A 24,660-nucleotide genomic window follows, 5' to 3' on the forward strand; every position below is an offset into this window, starting at 1 on the left:
GGGCTGCTATGCTGTTTCTGCAGCTGGGGGCACAGGCATGTGGTGGTTTGGCCAGCCTGGGCTTGGCTTCCCCATTATGCAGTACCAGAGTCATGACTGTCCCTGGGCCCAGGCTCTCAGTAACTGGAGTCATTGCATTGCAGTCCTTCATGTGGTCTTTATGGAATGATGGTAGAACCTCAAAGCTAGAGAGACACAGTGGCTACTGGCCCCCAGAGCAGGACACCCTCCAGCAGTGTCTCTGGTTTCAAGAAGGTGCTATGCTGTAGCAGCTTAGGTTATGCAAGGGTGGGGAGTACATAACACGAGCTCCTACTGTGGAGTAATGTAGCTTTGTAAATTCCAGGTAGCTCTCCAAACAGCTCAAGGCTTGTAAGGACTGTGGGATTCTCCTGCAGTGAGGACTGCAAGTTTCTGTGGTTGGGGCCCTGTGCTTACCATTACCCTGTAAGAAGTCCCTCCTGGCTCCCAGCCAGTCTCATTGGGGAGATGGGACAGCAGAGGCAGGGTGCCTTGCACCTCTTTTCATCCTGCTTTTGTGCTCCACAGGGATCTTGCCACTCCCTTGCAGCACTTCAGCGCTCTCCCTCAGACACTCCAGTTGAATTGTAGTTGTTAATTCTGTGTTTGGGTCCCTTTTTAGGGGGCAAGGGCACGCATCGGGCACCTCTAGTCAGCCATCTTTCTGATTTTATTCATACAAGATAATTTTTATAAAATTAAAGTATAAAGTATCATATAATTATCTTAACCTTTCCTGTGTAATATAGTTTATACTGAAAACCAATTTGTACTATAATATACATCCTGTGTACTATATTTGTACTATAATAATATCCTGTGTAATATAGTTTATACTAAAAAACAATTTGTAATATAGTTTATACTGAAAAACGAACTATTTTCTGTTCTTATATTTACAGGAACCAAGTTACATGAGAACATTGAATTAATGTGATATATTATAACTGTCTATGATGTTCAGAAACTTCTCTAGAAAAGCATTTTACAAAAAATTAACTTGTGTTGTCTATATTGTATATAGACAAAAAATGAAATGAAAGGTACCACCCTATTCTATTTCAAGATCCAGTAGCTTTTCTGCTTTTACTTTATTCAGGGTTGTTTCTTTAGTTTTTAGAATTTTGAGAATTGCAGTTAAACAAAGAGATCACAGACTTTGATTCAAAATAGCTAAATATTTCTGCTCGTCACATCATAAGATAATTTCCGTTTTGTTTGACTTCAATAAATACCAAAAATACGTATTTGGTAACAAACAGATCATAAACAGTTCTTTTATGTTTTCATGTGTTTATCTTTTCTTCTGGTATAATCTTCGTATCTTAAAACTAGAGAAGGGACCTGTATGTATATTATAGTGGATGAAGTATTCTATTAATATTTAAAACCAGAAAGTCAAATATAAAGGATCCTCATGGTATCACTACAAAAGTGATATAAGAATAGACAGACCTGTTCACATTCAAGAAACAATATTAAGAATTCAGTTTAGGGCTGGGCACGGTGGCTCACACCTGTAATCCCAGCACTTTGGGAGGCCGAGGTGGGTGGATCATTCAAGGTCAGGAGTTCGAGACCAGCCTGACCAACATGTTGAAACCCTGTTTCTACTAAATGTAAAAAAAAAAAAATTTACCAGGCATGGTGGCACATGCATGTAATCCCAGCTGCCTGGGAGACTGAGGCAGGAGAATCGCTTGAACCCTGGAGGCAGAGTTTACAGTGAGCTTAGATTGTGCCATTGCACTCCAACCTGGGCAACAGAGCGAAGCTTAGTCTGAAAAAAAAAAAAAAAGGCAGTTTAAGACCAGGCACAGGCCGGGCGCGGTGGCTCAAGCCTGTAATCCCAGCACTTTGGGAGGCCGAGGCGGGCGGATCACGAGGTCAGGAGATCGAGACCATCCTGGCTAACATGGTGAAACCCCGTCTCTACTAAAAATACAAAAAACTAGCTGGGCGTGGTGGCGGGCGCCTGTAGTCCCAGCTACTCGGAAGCTGAGGCAGGAGAATGGCCTGAACCTGGGAGGCGGAGCTTGCAGTGAGCCGAGATCGCGCCACTGCACTCCAGCCTGGGTGACACAGCGTGAGACCAGGCACAGTGACTCATGCCTGTAATCCCAGCACCTTGAGAGGCCCAAGTGGGCAGATCACTTGGAGCCAGGAGTTTGAGACCAGCCTGGCCAAAATGGGAAAATCCCATCTCTAAAAAAAAATAAATATAACAATGGTTAGAGGAATGTGTATTAATCACAGTTGCTTTTGACTACAAGTAACAGAAATTTGACAAACAGCAATTTAATCAAATAAGGCATTGATTTTTCTTCTTCTGTAATATGCCTGTGTGTGTGTGTGTGTGTGTGTGTGTGTACGCACGCGCGTGCACATTTTTTTCTTTCTCCTGAACACAGTTGAAAGTACATACATGCATTATGGCAGTTCATCACTAAATATGTCAACATGTGTCACCTAAGAATGAGGACATTTCTATATAGCTATATTCTGTTGTTATATTGTAGAAATGTGTAACTGTGCCATAAATTTTAATGTTCCATACTCAGTTTTGTACATCGTTTTCAGTAATGTGCTTTTTGCATTTTTTTTAAAAATACCATGATCCAGTTAAATTTTTTTTCATTTAATCTAGAATGGTTTTCTTGCCTTTTGTCTTTAATGACATCGGTGCTTCTGTGGGTCCAGGCCAGTTATTCCTAGAGTGTCCCACAATTTTTGTTTGATTGTTTGCACATAATTTGATTCACATTAAACATTTTTGGTGAAAATATTAAGTAGGTGATGTTTATTCAGAGTACCGCATTAGGAAGCACATCTATCAGTTTGTCCTGTTGTGGTGATGTGGTAAGTGTAATCACCTTGGTAAGGTGGTATCTGCCGGATTTCACAGTTCATCTGCCATTTCCTTTGTCAGTAATCTGTGGAGTGATACTGAGACTTCATGAGTATTTTTTCCCAACAAACCTTTTTATTATTAGGAAATAAACATCCTTTTATCCTTTCCTAACTTAATTTTTACATTGATAGTTAAAAAATAGTGATTTTTTTGGTTCTACCATTTTTTCTACTTTAGCTGGCATTCTTTTATAAAGAAAAGCATCTCTCCCAGCCTTACCCTCTGATAATACTTGAGTACAGCACATTGAATCAAAAAATAATCCATGATTCATATGGAATCTTTTTTATTATCTTTTTTTTTCTTTTTTTGAGACAGGGTCTCACCCTGTCCCCCAGGCTAGAGTGCAGTGGCGTGATCATGGCTCACAGCAACCTTGACCTCCTGGGCTCAAGCAGTCTTCCTACCTCAGCCTCCTAAGTATTAATATTTGGAACTATAAGCACATGCCACCCTGTCCAACTAATTTTTTACTTTATGTGGATTGGTACGGAATCATGGATTATTTTGCGATTCAATTTCCTGTATTCCAGTATTATCACTATTTTGGTGCTCAAATCATTCTAAATTTGGTCAGTGAGAGTTTTTTCGCACTGGTTTCTCTGTCCTTGTGACATGCACCCATCAATTTTTGAGCATTTCTTTGTCCTCTGGCACAAGAAGATATCCTAGGTCCACATTATACTTTTTGTGCCTCAGACCTGGAATATGACATTTCTCAAAAGAGCTCTGGTTTCTTTTAGTGGGGAATGGTATTTTGAAGCCAAAATCTATACTACTGGATTTATTTTTTTCTTCCAAGTATCCTTCTTCTTTCTGAGAAGTGGTGCCTTTACTGCGCTTGCTATACCTGGTTCCACATATTTTTATGCTTCTCTTTTGGATTCTCTATTAGCTTGGCCTCTGTAATGTTGGATCTGAAATATGTTTTTAGTATTTCCCACTAAAAGTGTGACTTAATTTTTCTGGGAGTGATACTTGTGCTTCAGCACCCCTAGATTCCCACTTCCTCTCTCCTCTTTTTCTGTCGTTTGCCACCTGATTTTCTCTGCTCCAGCATAAGTTCTGGGGCTTGATCTTCTGAAACTGGCATTTCTCATCTCTCTTACATGTAAGTTAAAGTTTTTTGTAATCTCCATCTCCTAGTTTTGCATTAGATATGGGATGAGATATGGGTAGTTTTGTTTGCTCTATTTGTTGATTTCTTTGAAGAATGTGTGTTGTGATTAGAATTTAGGTGACTATAACTATTCTATAAAAATTGGAATTCCTCAATTTAACTATTTTTATGGCTTTCTAAGATGTGAAATGTCTGGCTTTCAGTTGAAGTTTTAATTTAAACTTGGTGACTCTAGTAATAAGTAAGTAAACTTGGGCAAGCCTTCAGTATATTTTGAAGTAATTTATGCCATTTGTCCTACCCTAAATGGCCTCTAACCAGTGTATTCTTTTTGAGTCCTTGGGTTTCTTTGCTTTTTAGTAGCCTTTCTCTTTCCACTTGTAGACTAACATCAGTCATTTTCTCCTATTGTCAGTATGCTGTCTACTAAATCCTATCCACTTTACGAATAGAGAATTAAGAATTTGGATGACATATCTTGTTAGACTTAGGTATGCCATTAGATAAGCAGGACCAAATGAAAGTCTGAGGGCCTCTTGGAGCTTTATTTAGGATCTGAATCTCTTCTGAATGCCTATTTGATTATTAAATAGCCATTTCTGCCTTATTTTCAGTTCTTTACTATGTTCTAGTTTGACAGTTAAACTGGGTAAATCATCTTAAAAACTGAGGTTTTGCTTTAGGTTTCATGTAATGATATTGAGGGATGAGATACAACATTTAGAGCATGAATGGTTCTGGAATCTGATTCCTTAGGTTCAGATCCTGGCCCTACTACTTATTGGTTGTGTAACTGAGTAGTTACTTAAACTCTCTGTACTTCCATTTTCTTACCTATGAAGTGAAGTATAATAATAGTATCTTCTTCACAGATTTTGTGAAGACTGAAAAAGATGATACATGACAAGTCTAGAATGGTGCTTTGCTGTTGATAATTGATTGTTATTACAGTTGATATATTAATTAATAAATAATAAAAATGTGTTGGATATTCACTCTGTATAAGGAGCAGTGATAGGCTGTTAAAGCAGATAATCAGATCTTTAGGATAATCTGTTTGTCACTTGCTCCCCACCCCTCTCCGTATATCAATCCTGAAATTAAAATGTTTTAATGATAATTTATTAAACCTTTACGCTTCCCATTGAGAAAATGCAAATGGTTATTTTATCACGTATTCACTATTTAGGGGTTTACTTTAAAAGGAACACTATAAATGTCTGAGTGATGTTAATTTCAAAGACCGTTTATAGCATTCTTTTTGTATTCTATAAAGACACATAGCTTGTAATGAAATTACACTGTTGTGGAGTTGTATGTCCACTAGAGGTCACATTATACTTTTATATTACTTAAAATGTCTTTTATCTTCATAGTGTCAGTGAAGCCTACTTCAAAGAAAGACAGAGATAAGAAAAGTTCATTTATTGCTTCCTGAAAAAATACAGTTTAAAAGAGGAAAGAAGAAAGAGGAAAGAAAGATGGTGGACTGTTAAAGGAACCATCTTTATATGCCATAGTTTTATATTTGGTAGCTTATTACTCTGTTGGTTAGAAAATTGGTTTGTATTGAAGTAATGAGATTTTGGTATCCAAGTCAGAAATAGGAATTGCTTACTCTCAGTCACAGAATAATGTGCATATTTTGAAATTACTTTTGAATGATTGCATGTAGGTACAGTCATGTATATAAATGTGTTCTCACATTTATTACCTTTTTTTTTTTGAGACAGGGTCTCATCCTTTCACCTAGGCTGGAGTGCAGTGGTGCCGATCATGGCTTTACAACCTTGACCTCCTGGGTTCAAGCAGTCTTCCTACCTCAGCCTCCCAAGTATTAATATTTGGGACTGTAGGTACATGCCACCCTGTCCAACTAATTTTTTACTTTATGTGGAGATGGGGATCTCACTGTGTTGCCCAGGCTAGTCTTAAATTCCTGAGCTCAAGCGGTCCTTCCACTTCAGCCTACCAAAGTGCTGGGATTGCAGCCACCACACCCTCCCTATTACCTATTTTTATTAAAAAGAGTGTGGCTTTGGAGTACTGCCTACTTGGAGAGTGACCTACCCAAGTTACCTAAATTCTCTGGACTTTGAATTTCTATGTAAAGTGTGAATAATAGCTATGGCAATGTTATGTTGAATCACAACATTTAAGCAAAAGTTCTGTGCAAATGATGCAATGAGTCATCAGATAACTGCTGTTGTTTTTAGCCGGCTAAGGTACGTTCTGGGAAGAAGAAAGGAATCTTTAAATTTTTAGCCTCTTTTTTTCTGAAAGAATAGATATTAGTTTGTACTTCTTGGATGGCCATTGTGGCTAACAATAGATTATAAAAAATTCATTCATATGATACTCATTGTGATGCTTGATATTACTGTCTGTATGTCACAGCCTTAAGTGTGGAACTGCTCTCTGGTTAAAAAAATGAGTACTGACTCCTGGCAGTTTCACATTTTTTGTGGAACTAATAGGTTTAATTGAGTTTATGTGTTGGCATGGTCTATTTTGACTGATAATTTTGGTCCTCATTCGGATAATGCCAGCATTCAAGGGCTACATACCAAGGTTACCAAGAGATGGGGTCGGTAGTTATGGCGTTAGTGAAATTGATGCTTAACATGTTTTCATTATCAATCAACCACAGATAAAAAAGGCAATCTTAACTATTGCATTTACAGTGAAAAGGGAAAGCTTTGATTGGCACTGTCAGCATTTAAAATGCAAACAATTTTTGAACTTTGGTATGCAGGAATTATTGTGAGCATAAGCAGAACACTGTTGGCTCAAAACAGGAAGCAAATAGATATTTTTAAAAATGCTAATTTCTTTCTTACTGCCAATGTTTGGTTTTCACCATTCCGCTTCTTGCCTTCCTGAACTCGTAAGTGCTGCTGGTGGCCCCCGAGTTTGCATGCAGTTCTGCCTGATCTGGGTCTTTTTGACCCCAAAGCCTACAGTCAGACCCTTTTACACTTACCAGATCCTTGAGCATGGGATCTCTTCCTTTGAAAACCTTTATCATCGTTACATACTATATGTTTCTTGTATTTGAAATGTTTTCTGGTAAGTACATATTATATAGATACTTTTCCTATTTTTGAATTTTCTTGGTAATAATCTCCAGTAGATGTCTGTCATGAATGGAAACTATCATGCAAGGTTTTGGGATCCGTTAGATTCTAGGCTTGAGGCTCTGTTGTTGACTCTTCCATGACTTTGGGCAGGTTTTTTTAATCTCTGAGTTTCATTATTTGTTAAATGAGGACAATCATTTCAACATATAGTTGTTGAATGAATGATGTATTTCATAGCTAGTCTACTGATTTCAGAAACATTGCCAGGGGTTTTGTTTGCCTTTTTGTTTTGTTGCTTTTTAAGAAGGTGGCCATTCTTAATCTTTTAATTTTTTTTCTGTATAGATAACAGACAAGAGAGTATCCAGAAGACATGCCATTCTTGAGGTGGCAGGTGGTCAGCTGCGAATCAAACCGGTAAATATGTTATTAATGATTCATTTTAACTTTTATCTCTTACCCTTTCAGTTCCCAAGCAGAGGTGCCTATTTTCTAAGGTTATGGGAATAGGGAATTAATGTCAGAACATATCCTTCTCATTGCCAGAAAATAATTAGGAGATAAAGATCTAAACTATGAGTAAAACTGTATATTTTCTCATAGGACAATGCCACATTTACATAATTAGAATTTTAATGAAAGGTGACTGCCAGTTCATGTGTACATTACGATTTGGTTTAAAATTGAATACGCCAAATAATATCCAATAAGAAAGCCCATAACTATGTAATGGTTGTTTTTTTGAGCTGGGGTAGTGACCAAAGTAACTTAAATGTTACAGGGATATTTTAACACATTCTGTATCACTGTGTGTAGAGTTGAATAGTTCTAAAATTTAGACCTTGTTCAACTTTGAGGTTTGAAAAATGATTTTAATTTGAAAATTTTTGTTGAGGGCTAGAATTTTAATTGTTTGCTTTATAGTTTCCTGCTGCAAAATCACTGATGATATGCGGGGACAGCCAGTTTCTAAGAATATACAATGTGATTATTCCTTTTCTTTTGCAGAGTCTATTGTGTAAGAGAATGAAATATGTGCATGAGGGTCCATTTATTTTAGACTAGATCGTATGGTGGTAAAATTTCATGGAATTAAATTCATTAATTTATAACCTTTTTAAACCAATTTGTATTTTCATATTTTATATACAACCGCCTGTTATAGCGTTAGTTCCTTCTTTTACACAGATAGTACTTGCTTTTTTATCCTATGTTTAACTGTTTGCCAAATTTGGAAAGCATCTTTTAAATTTTAGTACTTGGAAATTTTTTGAATAAAAAATTATTCAATGTATTCACCTTATCTCAACCTTGAATAAATAATCTTTAAAAGGATTTATGTCTCATCGTCATTCTGCATTATCTTAGTGTCTTGAAAAAGTGTTAATATCTGGAGTCAATACTCCTGTAGGAGCCACTGTATTTACCATTAGTTATTCATCTCTGTATCCTCTCCAGATAACTTATTCTTCTGAGATGACATACTGGATCACAAGGTCGTTGAATATAGGAACTCTGACTAATCTTTGTATCCCTAGTGTTTATCATAGTGCCTAAAACATAGTAGGTATTTAATTAATATTTGCTGAATGCATGAGTAAACGCTGTAGTGAGAACTATCTATGGTACATCTAGGAGTGGGAACATGATAGATTTTTACAAAAGTATGTTATTCTCTAGTGCCCAATTTCTAACACCTTGCCAATGGACTACCATGGCTTAAAATAAGTTTTTTGTTGTTGTTGTTACTAAAGCGTATTAAAGGAAAGAATAGAGAGATCTTGAAATTCTTATCCTACCTTTTCTAATAGAACATGTTTATTAGATTTACTTTTTTCAAAATAGCAATTCTGGCTTAATATTACCCTTGCCTCCTCAAGTGAAGGAACCATTAGTTACCACTGATTTTCCACATGATTTAGATTTACTGCTCTATAATTCATGTTAACAAAAAGAGGAACTTTATAGCGAGTACTTAATTTTTTGTAAGTAGATCATTTAAATAGTCCTTAATGAGTGGATTTCTAGTTATTTTTTATACCAAACCAGAAAGTATCAGCTCCTGCAGTAGATGAATAGACTTTTCTGGTTGTGTTGTTAATATTCAAATCCCGCTGATAACTGTGCAGATGTTATAGAAAAACAAATCAATAAACTAGTAGTACTTTTCACTCTGTTATGAAGGCAAGCTCTTGGTTAATACCTGTTAACTCCTGTTATAGCTTTTTTTTTTCACCTCTGCTTTTGCTCCAGTGATATCTGAAAAATTTATAGTAGCACAATATTTGTAAATGGTGAGTGATTCATTTTAGGAACTTAACATATATAGAAATGATTATTTTTTATTTATATAGATTTAGGGAGTACAATGCAGTTTTGTTACATGGTTATATTGTGAAATGGTGAAGTCTGGGGTTTTAGTGTAACCATTACCTGAATAGTGTACATTGTACCCATTAGGTAATTTCTCAACCCTGTCCCACCTCTCACACTACCACCCTTCTGAGTCTCCAGTGTCTGCTGTGCCACTGTGTCCATTTATTTTGTGAGCAAATTAATCAGTGGAATTGTGGACAACTCAGTAGATACCAGGTTTTCTCTTTACACTCTTTATTTACTCAGTGATAAGAAGAAACCCTTCTTATAACAAAATTGACATGGCATTAAATTTTTTTATATCAAAAATAGGTCATTAGAAAACTGTCATATTTACTAATGCATGAATATTTTAAACATTTGCATTTTTTCTCAGTGTTAATCAAGGACATTTATATTTTAAAATGTTTTATAAATTGGCTTTAATAAAGTTGCTTAGTTGGAGTTGTGTCTACACTTGGCTGAAAATTATTCAGTTATATTTTGTACTTCTGTGGCTATTCAAAAGAATACTAATAATGTAAAATAAGAATGCCCACATTAAAGGTGATTTTATTAGTCGAAAATCTTATCTTGAGTTAAATTTTATCCAGTATGTAGTGAGCCAAATTTCCTTGTGGGATTTTAGCAGTGTTCAGTTATAAAAAGGCTCCTTTTTGAAAATACTCTTCACTTTTACTGAGTCTTTAATTAGATGGTACTCAGATCATAAAACCACTATGTATTACATTAACAGGTGTCTTTTGAGTACAAAACTGTAGTAGAAATAATGCTAGAAGCTAGAGCAAAAATTCCTCATGAGATTAGATATAAAACTAAAATTTGGAATGATTTATTTACGTTTTACCTCTGTTTATGATCACTTAAATATTGTTTAGTGTAATTTTCTAAACTTTCCCATAAGTGTGATGTTTAGACATGGGAGAAGGTAGATCTTTTTTATCCTTTTTTGAGTACCTTTTTTTTTGACAACTTAGAATGTCACAGCCTTCTGGAGAATGTCTGATCTTAAATACTCAGCAAATTCTAGAATGGGAATGAGAGCCCAGGTTCTTTGAACTCTGTGTAGTATTTTCTTGTTGTTATATTTCTGAAGTCAAGATTCTCTTGGTATTGGGTGTCTCTTCTTCAAAAATATTTCTTTAAGTTACAACTGATTGATGTTCTGTCTTAACAAGAAGTTTTAGTGCCTTCAGTTGAATAAAATTTTAGAACTGAAAGCAACCTTAGATTTGGACTTATGTGTGTGGAAATTTGATTGGGCCAGGGCTAGCATTGTGTGTCAGTGGGGAAGAGGAATTTTTATCAGTAAATGGTATTGGGACAGTTATCTGTTTGGAAAAAAAAAATAGACCCCTACTGCAGACCCAACAATCTACTCCAGGTAGATTAAATGTGAGAGTCCAACTATAAAACTCTTAGAATATAATATAGGGAAAAACCCTTATGACTTTAGAGTAGGGAAGGGTGTTTAAACAAGATATAAAAAGCATGAACCATAAAAACAGTTGGAAAAAGCCAATGAAATTAAAATAAGAAACTTCATTTATCAAAAGACACTATAATGAAAATGATGTAACTACAACAGGGAGAAGATGTTTAAAATACATGTAATTGGCACATGTAATTAGGCCATTCATGCATTGACATAAAGAAATACCTGAGACTGGGTAATTTATAAAGAAGAGAGATTTAGGCTGGGTGCAGTGGCTCACACCTGTAATCCCAACAATTTGGGAGGTGAAGGTGGGCAGATCACTTAAGGTCAGAAGTTCAAGACTAGCCTGGCCAACATGGTGAAACCCTGTCTCTACTTAAAATACAAAAATTAGCCAGGCTTGGCCAGGCACAGTGGGTCATGCCTGTAATCCCAGCACTTTGGGAGGCCGAGACGGGCAGATCACGAGGTCAGGAAATCGAGACCACCCTGGCTAACACGGTGAAACCCTGTCTCTACTAAAAATATAAAAAATTAGCCGGGCATGGTGGCAGGCGCCTATAGTCCTAGCTACTCGGGATGCTGAGACAGGAGAATGGCGTGAACCCGGGAGGCGGAGCTTGCAGTGAGCTGAGACAATGCCACTGCACTCCAGCCTGGGTGACAGAGTGAGACTGTGTCTCAAAAAAAAAAAAATTAGCCTGGCGTGGTGGTGGGTGCCTGTAATCTCAGTTACTGGGGAGGCCAAGGCAGGAGAATTGCTTGAACCCCAGGAGGACAGAGATTGCAGTGAGCTGAGATAGCACCACTGTACTCCAGCCTAGGAGACGGAGTGAGACCCTGTCTCAAAAAAAAAAAAAGAAAAAAAAAAAGAAAAAAGGTTTAATTGGCTCATGGGTAGGCTTTACAGGAAGCATGGTGCCATCATCTGCTAGGTTTTTGGTGAAGCCTCAGGGAGCTTTCAATCATGGCAGAAGGCGAAGGGGAAATAGGCACGTCACATGTCGAAAGCAGGAGCAAGGGAGAGAGAGGGAGGGAAAGGTGCTACTCACTTTTTTTTTTCTTTGACTTTTACGTTCAGGGATACATGTGCAGGGTGTGCAGGTTTATTACATAAGTAAACGTGTGCCATGGTGGTTTACGGCACAGATCATTCCATTATCCAGCTATTAAGCCCAGCATCCATTAGCTATTCTTCCTGATGTTCTCCCTCCTCCCACCCTCCACTCTTCAGTAGACCCCACTGTGTATTATTTCCCACCCTGTGTCCATATGTTCTCATCATTCAGCTCTCACTTGTAAGTGAGAACATGCAATATTTGGTTTTCTGTTCCTGCATTAGTTTGCTGAGGATAATGGCTTCCAACTCCATCTATGTTCCTTCAAAGGACATGATCTTACTCCTTTTTATGGCCGCATAGTATTCCATGGTGTGTGTGTGTATATATATATATACACACACACGCATATCACATTTTCTTTTTCCAGTCCATCATTGATGGGCATTTAGGTTAACTCCATGTCTTTGCTATTGTGAACAAGCCACACACTTTTAAATTACAAGATCTCACGAGAACTCATGCACTGTTCAGAAGATAGCACCAAGCCATGAGGTATTCCCACCCCCGTGATTCAAATACTTCCCACCAGGCCCTACCTCCAGCATTTATGGATTACAATTCAGCATGAGTTTCAGGTGGGGACAAATACCCAAACTATATCATTCTTCCCCTGACCTCTCCCAAATCTCATATCCTTCTCACATTGCAAGATACAATCATACCTTCCCAATAATTCTCCAAAGTCTTAACTCATTCCAGCATTACCTCCGAGGTCCAAAGTCTCACCTGAGACAAGGCAAATCTCTTCTATTTATGAGCCTGTAAAATCAAAAGTTATTTACTTCTAAGAAACAATGGGAGTATAGGCATTGAGTAAACATCCCTGTTTCAAAACAAAGGGTCTGTAGGCCCAACACAAGTTGAGAACCCTTCAGGGCAGTCAGTAAATCTCAAAGCTCCAAAGTAATCTTTGACTCTATGTCCATATCCTGGGCACACTGATGCAAAGGGTGGGCTCCCAAGACCTTTGGCAGCTCCACCCCTCTGACTTTACAGGGTACATCCCCTGAGGCTGCTCTCACAGGCTGGAGTTGGTAGATATACTATGTTTGGGTCTGGAGGACGGTGGCCCTCTTCTCACAGCTCTACTAGGCAGCGTCCCAAGTGAGGACTCTGTGTGGGACCTGCCACCCCACATTTATTCTCTGCACTGCCCTAGTAGAAGTTCTCTTGTAAGGGATTTGCCCCTGCAGCAGGCTTCTGCCTGGATACCCAGGCTTTTCCATACATCCTCTGAAATCTAGGTGGAGGCTGCCAAGAATCCACCACTCTTGTACTCTGTGCACCCACAGGCTTAACACCATGTGAGAGCTGTCAAGGCTTATGGCTTGCATCATCCAAAGTGGCAGCTCAAGCTGCATGTGGGTCCTTTGAGCCATGGCCGGAGCCAAAGCAGTGGGAATGTGGATAGAACTGTCCCAAGGACATGCAGGGCAGCCGGGCCCTGGTACTGTCCCATGAGATCATTCTTCTCTCGTAGGCCTCTGGGCCTGTCATAAGAGGGGTTGCCATGAAGGTCTCTGAAATGCATTTGAGGCCTTTTCTCCATTTTCTTGCATATTATAACTTGTTTGTTTGTTTTTTGAGATGGAGTCTTGCTCTGTCGCCCAAGCTGGAGTGTAGTTGCATGATCTCAGCTCACTGCAACCTCCGCCTCCTGGGTTCAAGCAGTTCTCCTGCCTCAGCCTCCCAAGTAGCTGGGATTACAGTCACATGCCACCATGCCCAGCTAATTTTTTTGTAGTTTTAGTGGAGGTGGGGTTTCGCCATGTTAACCAGCCTGGTCTTGAACTCCTGACCTCAGGTAATCCACCCGCCTCGGCCTCCCAAAGTACTGGGATTACAGGCGTGAGCCACCGTGCCTAGCCTGACTTTTTTTTTAGTTGTGCACATATCTCTAGCAAGTGGTTGCTTCACAGCCTCCTTGAATCCTTCTCCTGAAAAAGCTTTTTATTTCTCTGCCACATGGCTAGGCTACAAATTTATCAAGCTTTTGCACTCTGCTTCCTATTTAAATATGTGTTGCAACTTTAAGTCATTTCTTTGCTTATGCATTTGAGTGCTTATGCATTTGAGTCCAGGCCACTTCTTGAACACTTTGCTGCTTAGAGGTTTCCTCTACTAGATTCCCTAAATCATCTTTCTGTAGGTAAGACTTCCACAGATCCCTAGGACATGAACCAAATGCAGCCAAGGTCTCTGTTAAGGCATAACGTACTTGACCTTTGTTCTAGTTCCCAATAAGTTCCTCATTTCCATCTGAGACCTCCTTAGCCTGGACTTCATTGTCCATATCACTATCAGCATTTTGGTCACAAATTTGGTCATTTAACCAATCTCCAAGAAATTCCAAACTTTCTCTCATCTTCCTGTCTTCTTCTCAGCCTTCCAAACTCTTCTAACTGCTGCCTGTTAGGCAGTTCTGAAGTCACTTCCACACTTTTAGGTATCTTTGTAGCAATGCCCCAATTCCAGTCCCAATTTTTTGTATTAGGCCATTCTTGTGTTGCTATAACTGAGACTGGGTAATTTATAAAAAGAGGTTTAACTGGCTCACAGTTTTGCAGGCTTTACATGAAATGAAGCATGGTGCCAGCATCTGCTCGGATTCTAGGGAGGCCTCAGGAAGGTTACAATCACGGAAAAAGGCAAAGGGAGAACCAGCACATCACATGTTGAAAGCAGGAGCAAGCAAGAGAGAGTGGGAGGGTGATATGGTTTGGATTTGTGTTCCTGCCCAAATCTTGTGTCGAATTGTAATCTCCAGTGTTGGAGGAGTGGCCTGGTGGGAGGTGATTAGATCATGGTGGCATTGGATTTCCCCCTTGCTGTTCTCATGATAGTGAGTGAGTTCTCACAAGATCTGGTTGTTTAAAAGTTTGTAGCACCTCTCCCTTCTCTCTCTTTCTCCTGCTCCGGCAATATAGTATTTGCCTGCTTCCCCTTTGCCTTCCACCTTGATTGAAAGTTTCCTGAGGCCTCCCCAGCCATGCTGTCTGTACAGGCTACAGAACTGTGGGTCAATTAAACCTCTTGTTATTGTTGTTTTTAGTAAATTACCCAGTCTTAGGTGAAAACAGACTAATATAGAGTGGGAGTTGCCGCTCTGTATTAGTTAAATGACCAGATCTCATGAGAACTCATTATCTTTAAGACAGCACCAAGCCATGAGGCATCTGCCCCTATAATCCAAGCACCTCCTGCCAGGCTCCACTTCCAGCATTGTGGATTGCAGTTCACCATGAGATTGGGCCAGTGACACATATCCGAGCTATATCGGGAGTGCTATCCAAAACATATGACAGATGCCTTTAATCAATGAGAAAAAAATAAAGAATCCAGTAGAAAAATGGGCTAAAGACTTGAGTTGCACATTAGAAACCTGACTAGCTAATAACCTTGTTTGTGTTAATATAGTTTCACTTTTTTTTTTTTTTTTTGAGACGGAGTCTCGCTGTGTCGCCCAGGCTGGAGTGCAGTGGCGCGATCTCGGCTCACTGCAAGCTCCGCCCCCTGGGTTCACGCCATTCTCCCGCCTCAGCCTCCCAAGTAGCTGGGACTACAGGCGCCCGCTACCACGCCCGGCTAATTTTTTGTATTTTTAGTAGAGACGGGGTTTCACCGTGTTAGCCAGGATAGTCTCGATCTCCTGATCTCGTGATCCACCCGCCTCGGCCTCCCAAAGTGCTGGGATTACAGGCTTGAGCCACCGCGCCCGGCCTGTGTTAATATAGTTTCAATAAAATGCCCATTATCTTGAAATAGATTGATGTATTTATTTGGCAGCTTATTGTAGCTGCACTGTCTACAAGGTGCAATTTAAAGACATTTAGATAATTTCTAACACTGATTTTAATTGTTAGTGGAAGTTTAAAGATCTTGAAAATCAGAATGAGATGGACAAGTGACTTCTAGTTCATTCATTTTATCTTAATGTTTGTTAAATATCACTTATTCTCTGTTCCCTCATCAGTCACAAATTCTTTGATCTACTAAAGCAAGGTATCTATACAAGTGTAATGAAATGTCAAGAGGGAAATTTTAGTTAAAAATATTTGTAAAATTACATAAATGAATATAGCAAATGTTTTGTTATGATGATCCCATCTGTATACTGCATACCCCAAATTATATTTAAGTGATTAAATGTTTTTCTGCTTTTCTTTAACTTGGAAATCTAAACTTACCACCAAATAAAAAAATAGCTTTGACAAGGAGAGTTGAATGCAATTAGGGCAATTACTAATTTGTACTTTTACATTGAATGACTTTCTGCCTTTTTCCCTCTAATATGTCTCTTACAAAAAATGCTGTAGCTCTCCAGCAGTTCTTGGAAATGGTGCATGAGGAGATGATGCTAGCTCATGAGGAGAGGATGTTAGCTTTTTTATATGTCATTTAAATTTAATCTACAGCCTAGTATCAGCAGAGAGAAAAGACATTACAAAAGCAAACTGATGATGATGTTCTTTGTAAATGACTGTATCACCAGTGATTGGTTATGCCCTCAGGGTAAATTCATAGCTGTCGGTGCTTTTATTTCATTTTAATAAAATCTTACTCACTTGGGGTCTTGGATGATTGAGGCAGTAGCTCTATAACTACATATAAGTTGTAGTTTTTCTTTTTTGCCTTTTGTTATTGACCCTCAATATATACATCTTTGGGTTCTTGTGGTTTTTTTTATTGCACAAAGTTCTTGAATTGAGATTATTTTTCTTCTCTTGAAATTAAAAGTGTACTTGTGAAATATCTAGAAAATCCTATAATAATAGCCTTCCTCAACTTATTTTGTTGTAAAAAAAAGCTATCCAAATTAAAAAAAAAAAAAACACTGAAATTAAGGTGCTTTTGGGGGGTATACATCTATCATTCTTTAATATTTAATGATAACTGTAAGAGAAAGCTGTAGGAAATTGATTTGTATTTTAGTTCCATTTTTTGCAGGGATAATGCATCCTTTGCACCACTTCTAAAGTTATAGCATAACCTATTGAAGTTTGAATTTATAATCTCATGAATTTGTTAAAAGGCACACACCAACATTACGTCTCTCGTGTAGGTAGTTATATCTTTTAATCACAGTGAGGTTGGGTTTGCCAATATTTTTCTGCCCTTGTTTGCTTTTAGAATCAAAGTTAAACTTGTCTCATGAAGCAGTTGGGGATCCTTAACACTTTTGTGGTATCAAGAAAAGTTTGAATATTCAGAAAAAGGGGTTTTGGCAGGGATTGAAAAGATTTTTAATTATTGATTGTACTTTTGAAATATTACAAGTCCAATTCAATCTCCTTTCTATAATAATTAAATACTCTCAAGCCAGGTGCAGTGGCTCACGCTTGTATTCCCAGCACTTTGGGAGGCCAAGGCAGGTAGATCACTTGAGGCCAGGAGTTTGAGACCAGCCTGGCCAAAGTGGTGAAACCCCATGTCTACTAAAAATACAAAAATTAGCCAGTTGTGGTGGTGGGCGCCTGTAGTCCCAGCTGCTCAGGGGGCTGTGGCACGAGAATTGCTTGAACCTGGAATCAGAGGTTGCAGTGAGTAGAGATCACGCCACTGCGCTCCAGCCTGGGTAACAGAGTAAGACTCTGTCTCAAAAAAAGAAAAAAAAATTAAATACTTTCAAACAGGCTGCACATACATACACGTAAACATACTTAAAAAAAATCTATTTGGTGTTATTAGGTAATTGTCTATTTTGGCCATATTTACAAATGTATTGCTATAAAGTATTTACAGTATTCTGTTATTTTTCAAAACTTTTATTTTTTATGTAACTATGTCATTGTTTTCATTCCTAATTTTTTGGTGTGTAATCTTCCTTTTTGTTTATTAATATTGTTAGATTTTTTTATACTTTGTAACTTTTTAAAAACTACCTTTTGGACTTCATGTATGTGTAGCATTTTAGTTGGAGCATATCATAGTTTGACATTGATTTTTTAACTTATTCAGTGAGTAATGTGAATTTAGGTTTACGTTAGAGGATCAAACATTAGACTTTAATGTCATTTTTATTCTTCATTTTGGAATCTCCTGTATGAACAGTTTTAGGAAAAGGAAAAGATGATCATGGACCATACTCATGGGTTCACTTTCTTTGTAGCTGGATTTGCTGACTACCAAATATTTAACCAACTATAATTTAAATATTAAGTGCTTTCCACTGAAGAAAATATACTCAAACAGAATATTGCATTATCTTTGGGTTTGTGATACCTTTGTAAAGAAATGTAGTTTCCTTAAGCATTTTACCTTTTCCACTCTTACAATTTTATGCCATTGTATTTAACATCCTAGCCTTTGTAAGTTTGGGACTATGTCAGTATTTAACGTTGTTTAGAGACTCATCTGAATTTTTTTAATGCTCATGAATAAAAACATGGCCTTAGCCTATAATCAGAAGCAAGCCTCACTTAAAGAATATTCAGAGTTCAGACCAAAGCTATGTGGATTCCTGTTCTGACTCTTGCTTCCCTTGTTAGTTCAACATTCCTGACTCTGATGACCATGACATACTCAAGGAAAGGGAGCCTTTGCCCAAAAGGATGAGGAATACAGGGCACGATTCCCAAGTTCAGCAGTGGACACAAGCTCAGATCCTGTGGATTTGTCATGTGCTTGTTGCACTCAAAAGCTTAACCTGCCAAGAGCCAGAGGACAGCTTTGAGAGAGAGAAATTAGGAGTGGCTGTTAGCATGGTGAAAGATTTGTAAACATTGTTAAAATTATAACTTGAATTTAAAAATCAAACATTCACTACTCTTTTTAGGAATATAATATTGCATAAATCACACTGCATCTCCATTCTTATGCAATCTTATGTATAGTTTGACTAATAAAATAATGGCCGACCAAATTTGTGTCATCTCTGTTTTAAATTTCTACCTCTGCTCTTTATCTCCAAGTTTTATTTTACTGCTTTCTTGTAACACAGATTTAAAGGATAGAAATATGATGTATGGCCAGATTCTCATGAAATTGAATGGTCAGAACCAGGTGGATTATATTCATTCTAGCTTCAAAGATGTGTCTTTTTTGTTGTTGTTATTGCTCAGCGTATGTCCATTCCCAGGGTGGTAATTACTTTGCTGTGATATCTCCAGAAAAAGTCTCATTTAAACTGATGAAATAGATAGAAGGAAGGGTAATAGAGATAGGTGCTCTATATAAGATTGTGCTTTAAAAACACACACACACACACACAAAGATCTGCACTATGTAGATTACCTTGTCATATCCTAGAGCTTATTTATTTTAAAAACCCAGTGATATTGATGACAAAAAGACTATTTGACTTATGGAAATGGCCAATTTTAGCTTGAATCTGGTTAGAATTTTTAAGGCACCTCATAATAGGTCTTTTTTGTTTTTTGAAGCAACTCTTGTTATCTTTGCTAACATGGAAATAGTGGCAAACATAATTTAAAATAGTGGATATTGCAATAGTTCTAACTTTGAGATCTGTTTACTACTTTGATTTGAATGTGGATGATCTCCATAGTGGGAGTTTCATTTAAACAAATAAGATGATTCCTCTTTCAGGGGTAGAAAGAAAGCCATGTTGTTTGTTTGGGAGATTTGATTAGAATCTTCCTTCCCATATGTCTTAGTTCATTTTGTGCTGCAATAACAGAATACCCGAGGCTGGGTAATTTATAATGAACAGACATTTATTTGGCTCACCGTTCTGGAACCTGCGAAGTCTAAAATGCCGGGGCCGCATCTGGTGAGAGCCTTTTTGCTGCATCATAACGTGGTGGAAGGCATTACATGGAGAGAGAACATGCATGAGAGAGTAAGCAAGAGAGGGCCAAACTTGCATTTATGACAGACTCGCTATTGAGATAGCAAACTTGCTCCCGAGATAATGAATCCGCTCTTGTGATAATGTCATTAATCCATCCATTCATGAGGACATTTCCCTTATGACCTACATGTTAAAGGTCCTACTTGTCAGCACTGTTGCCTTAGGGTTGGAGTTTCCAACAAATGGACTTTGGGGGACACATTCAAACCATAGCATTGTAGTTTCTTATTTTTTAATTGTAGTAAGAAATTAGTAGGAGAAAATAAATGGTAAGGAAACTAGCCATTGTCAGGAAGTTAGTGTGTTTTGGATATGGAAGTTGGGGGACTCAGTTTTTCCATACTAAGAATTATTTTTCATGTTTCTTCTTGTGATGTCCAGTTGTCTCTATTAAGCAAAATAGAAGACTCTTTTAACCAGTTAGTTGATAACTTTGCTTTTTTTCTTTGATTCCTGGAGAAATGGGAGGTATACCATAGCTTCTGTTCTCTTTTATATATAAATAATAATTATGGTACTCATAAGAGTTAGATTTATTAAACTTTTAAGTCTAAGTTTATGCTTAAATTGTTTTGATACCAAAGTTGTGAATTCATATTTAATTGTATTTTTGTCGTAATTTTGAGTTACAACATTATTGTATTATATTCTTTTTAACATGTAATTATATTCTTTTTTAATTTGTTAGATACACACAAATCCGTGTTTTTATCAGTCTTCAGAGAAGAGTCAGCTCTTACCATTAAAGACAAATCTATGGTGCTATTTGAATCCTGGAGATAGTTTTTCTTTGTTAGTTGACAAATACATTTTCCGCGTTCTCTCTATACCCTCTGAAGTGGAAATGGAATGTACCTTAAGGTAAGTCTTGATGAAATGAGAGTAAGAATGTTATTTTTAATCTAATTCCTCAGCCATCACAAATCCTTCGGTAGGAACCAGTAGAAAAACTGGAGATAGAGTAGGTGTGTAATGTGTGTGTACGTGTGTGTGTGCAGGCATGTGCATGTATGTGTGTTTTGTGCACATGCACATGTGTATCTATTTCTAGAAAACATTTGACTTTGGAAACTTACTATGCCTTGATAGCAGTTGCTCCCATAGGTGGTGTCTTTTACCATCATATTCAGAATGTATTTTCCATCTAACAGTATTCAATATAGTTAATTTGAAATTGACTACCTTTTCCTCATTTTTTTACCTTTTTGAATTTTATTAAGGTATTAACTTCCAACTTACACTTGTCTAACTCCTCTTTCTTATAAAAATAGCAGAAACTATAGAACAGAGAAACTGAGGAAATGAGGTATTAGAATAAATATACTGCTGTCTGACTTACAGTTAAAATTCATATACTAGGTTTTTTAGTTTCATTAGAAGATCACTTGGCTTCATTTCAGCTTTTAAATTATAGAATGCATAAACTAGACTTATAGAAGTAGATGGACAGAATTATGCGGAGTATGTTCTCTGATAGCAATGGTATTAATTCAGAAATCATTAAAAATAGCTACACAAATATACAAATATTTTGAAATTAAATAACACATTTCTAAATTACCCTTGGGTCAAAGAGAAGTCATAGGGAAATTGGAAAACATTTTGAACAGAGTGATATTGAAAACAGCATAAAAATTTGTGAGATGCAGCTAAATTGGCCCTTAGGGGGAAGTTTATAGTCGAATGCCTATATTAGAAAAGAAGAAATCTATAAAACCAGTGATCTGTGCTTCTACTTTGGGAGGATAGACAAAAAGCAAATTAATCCCAAAGAAAATAGAAAAAAAGCAAGAACTAGAAGTCAGTGAAATAGAAAATGAACAAAAACAGTAAAGCTATGGGCTGGTTTGGTGAAAAGATTAATAAAATTGATGAAACTGTAGTAAGGCTTACCGAGAAAAAAGTGAGAAAACACAAATTATCAGTATCAACAGTAGAAGAGGGGATATCATTATTGATACTGCAGACCTTAGAAGAAGAATGAGGAAATATTATGTAAAACTTTATGCCAATGAATTTGGCAGTTGAAATGAATGGGTACATTTCTTAAAAAACAAAACGGATTCAGGAAAAATAGAAATCTGATGAATTCTATATTTATTTAAAAAATTGAATTCATAATTTAAGTATTTCCCATAAGGATTTTCACTAATGAATTCTGTTAAACTTACAAGGAAGAAATATTGCCAATATTATTCTTTTTTCTCAAAAAATAGAAGAGGATATACTTCCCAGCTCATTTTAGAAAGCTTCTATAATTTAGACACTAAAATCAGATAAGATTTTACAAAAAACCCTCAAAACTACGGATCAATATTCCTCATAATAAAGTATTTACAAATCAAATCCAGCAATATGTAAAAAGGATAATACTCTATTACCAGGTGGGGCTTGTCCAAGGGATACAAGATTAGTTTATCATATAAAAATCAAAGCAATTCACCATAACAGACTAAAGAACTGTCATTTTAATAGATGCTCAAAAATAATTTTGACAAAATTCAACACCTGTTCATGATTTTTAAAATTTTTGAGAAAACAAGGAAAAGAAGGAAACTTTTTTCCTACAAAAAACCTATTAGTAAAATGTTGAAAGTTCTCCCCCTAAGATTGGGAATACAACAAAGATAAAATATATCAGATTTGAAAGGAAGAAGTAAAACTGTGTTTATTTGCAGATGACATGATTGTGTATTTAGAAAATCCTGAGGAATCTACCAAAAAGAAAAGCAAGTCACAAAACAGTGTCTATTATATGATTACATTTATATTAAATTCTGTAATAAGTAAACTAATCTGTTAAAGAGAAATTTAATCAATGGTTGTTTCCAAGGGGATTGACTAGTAAGAAGCTACAAAGGAACTTTTTGTTTGACTTTGTTTCAGCTTTTAAACAAATATGGACATATTCTGTGTCTTGTTAAGGGTGCAGATTATGTGGGTGTATGCATTTGTCAAAACTAATCAAATTTCACACTTCAGATATGTGCATTTCATATATAAATTATATCTAAAAATGCTTAAATGTAAGTGGAAAAAAATGTCAAGAAGTTGCTTTTTAGTTAAATGAAATTCATTAACCATTGCTTACTACATTAAAATACATGTCTTTTTCTCTTACCATACAGGTATGAAGCATGCTATTTTAAACTAGCTGTTGAAATGAGACATGTAAAGAACTGATTTTTTTTTGTTACAATAAACTTTCATAATAGAATTACATAATTTTTTCAAAAATTAGGAAAATGTGCATCCTTATGAAACACAGTATGGTCCTTGCCTGACAACTTGTTTAAACTATTATATGTCTATTTAAATTTCATTTATATTGATTCAAATTAGCTTATTCCCTTAGTATGAAAGACCAGTGTCTTTAAGGCCAGTGTCACACTTTAAATATATCAGGTTATAGGATTAGTGAATTTTGTATTTTTTCGTATTGATGAAACTGAAAATAAACCCACTTTCACAGCACTGTACTTTTCTCAGCCTATTTAAACCTTGGGTTCTGTCATTTGCTAGAAGGGCTCACAGAACTCAGAAACAGTTTACTTACTAGATTACTGATTTATTACAAGTGCTATATTACAGGATCCAAATTAACAGCCAGATGAAGGGATACATAGGGTGAGGTCTGGAAGGGTCCCCAGCACAAGAGCTTCTGTTCCAGTGGAGTGTTGGGGTACACCACTGTCCCAGCACATGGACACGTTCTTGTTCACCAACCTGGAAGTCCTCTGAACTTTGTCTTTTTGGGTTTTTATGGAGGCTTCATTACAAAGGCATGATTGAGTAAATCATTGGCCAATGTGATTAAGTCAATCTCCAGCCACTTTTCCCTCCCTGGTGGTGAGGCTGGGAGTTCCTACCCTCTAATCATGATTGGTTTTCCTAACAACTAGCCCTTCATCCTTAGAGGCTTTCCAAAAGTCACCTCATTAACATACATTCAGGTGTGGTTTAAAGGGGTATATTGTGAATAACAAAAGATGCTCCTTTCATTTGTTTTGGAGCTCTAGCCAGGAACCAGAAATGAAGACCAAAATATGCGTTTCTTACTATGTCACACCATTACAGGCACATTCTTGTGGTTTCTGCCAGTAGCTAGGTCCTGTAGCTTCTTAATGAGTGTTTAGTTTCCTATTGAAGCAAGGACAGTACTTCTGTAGTCAGGTAATGATGAGGTAACCCTGGTTATTAGACTAGAAGCCATGAGGGAAGGTGGGGGCAGATCTTGAATTTGAGTATCATCATGAGAGATGTCTACCCAGGGGAGGCAGCTGCCTGATTTCCAGAGAAGGAGAGCCCACTGTCTGCTAGCAAGGGGAAGTGGTATTAGATATGTATTAGATAGGAAGCACTGAAATAGACTTTTAGACGTTTCTTGATATCATTGGGATTTTCCCGTTTTTTGAACTAGCTCTGTTTTGCAGGGTCAACCGCATAAAAACACTGCTTACTGTTGTACAAGCTTTACATGTATGAACTTTTTATTCTCCATAATAATGTCTATGAGGACTAGGTATTGTTAATATCCCTATATGACAGAGGAAGAAATTGGGACACAGAAGGATTAAGACTTGCCCAAGGTCACAGCTTAATACATGGCAGAGGTGGGATCCAAACTCAAGCCAGCTGTTTCCAGAGTTGATGCTCTTACCAACTACCCCCTGCTGTATGAGAATGTTTACTATAGCACTCATTTGAATTGTGAAAACACCTGCAGAAAGGCTAAATAAATTTGGTATAGTCCTATAATTATATGAACGAGAATGAACTA

At 37.1% G+C, this 24,660-nt stretch overlaps 1 protein-coding gene across 1 annotated transcript in view; it reads left to right on the top strand.

The window, feature by feature from the left end:
• Nucleotides 1-24,660, top strand: part of APLF (aprataxin and PNKP like factor) — a 97,735-nt gene that overhangs the window by 15,302 nt on the left and 57,773 nt on the right. Inside the window, exons 2-3 of the mRNA XM_025354315.1 lie at nucleotides 7,478-7,549; nucleotides 20,569-20,741. Of these exons, the coding sequence (XP_025210100.1) occupies nucleotides 7,478-7,549; nucleotides 20,569-20,741 (245 nt within the window). The remainder of the gene's footprint in view (nucleotides 1-7,477; nucleotides 7,550-20,568; nucleotides 20,742-24,660) is intronic.

The sequence above is a fragment of the Theropithecus gelada genome, chromosome 13, assembly GCF_003255815.1.
Source record: "Theropithecus gelada isolate Dixy chromosome 13, Tgel_1.0, whole genome shotgun sequence".
Lineage (NCBI taxonomy): Eukaryota > Metazoa > Chordata > Mammalia > Primates > Cercopithecidae > Theropithecus > Theropithecus gelada.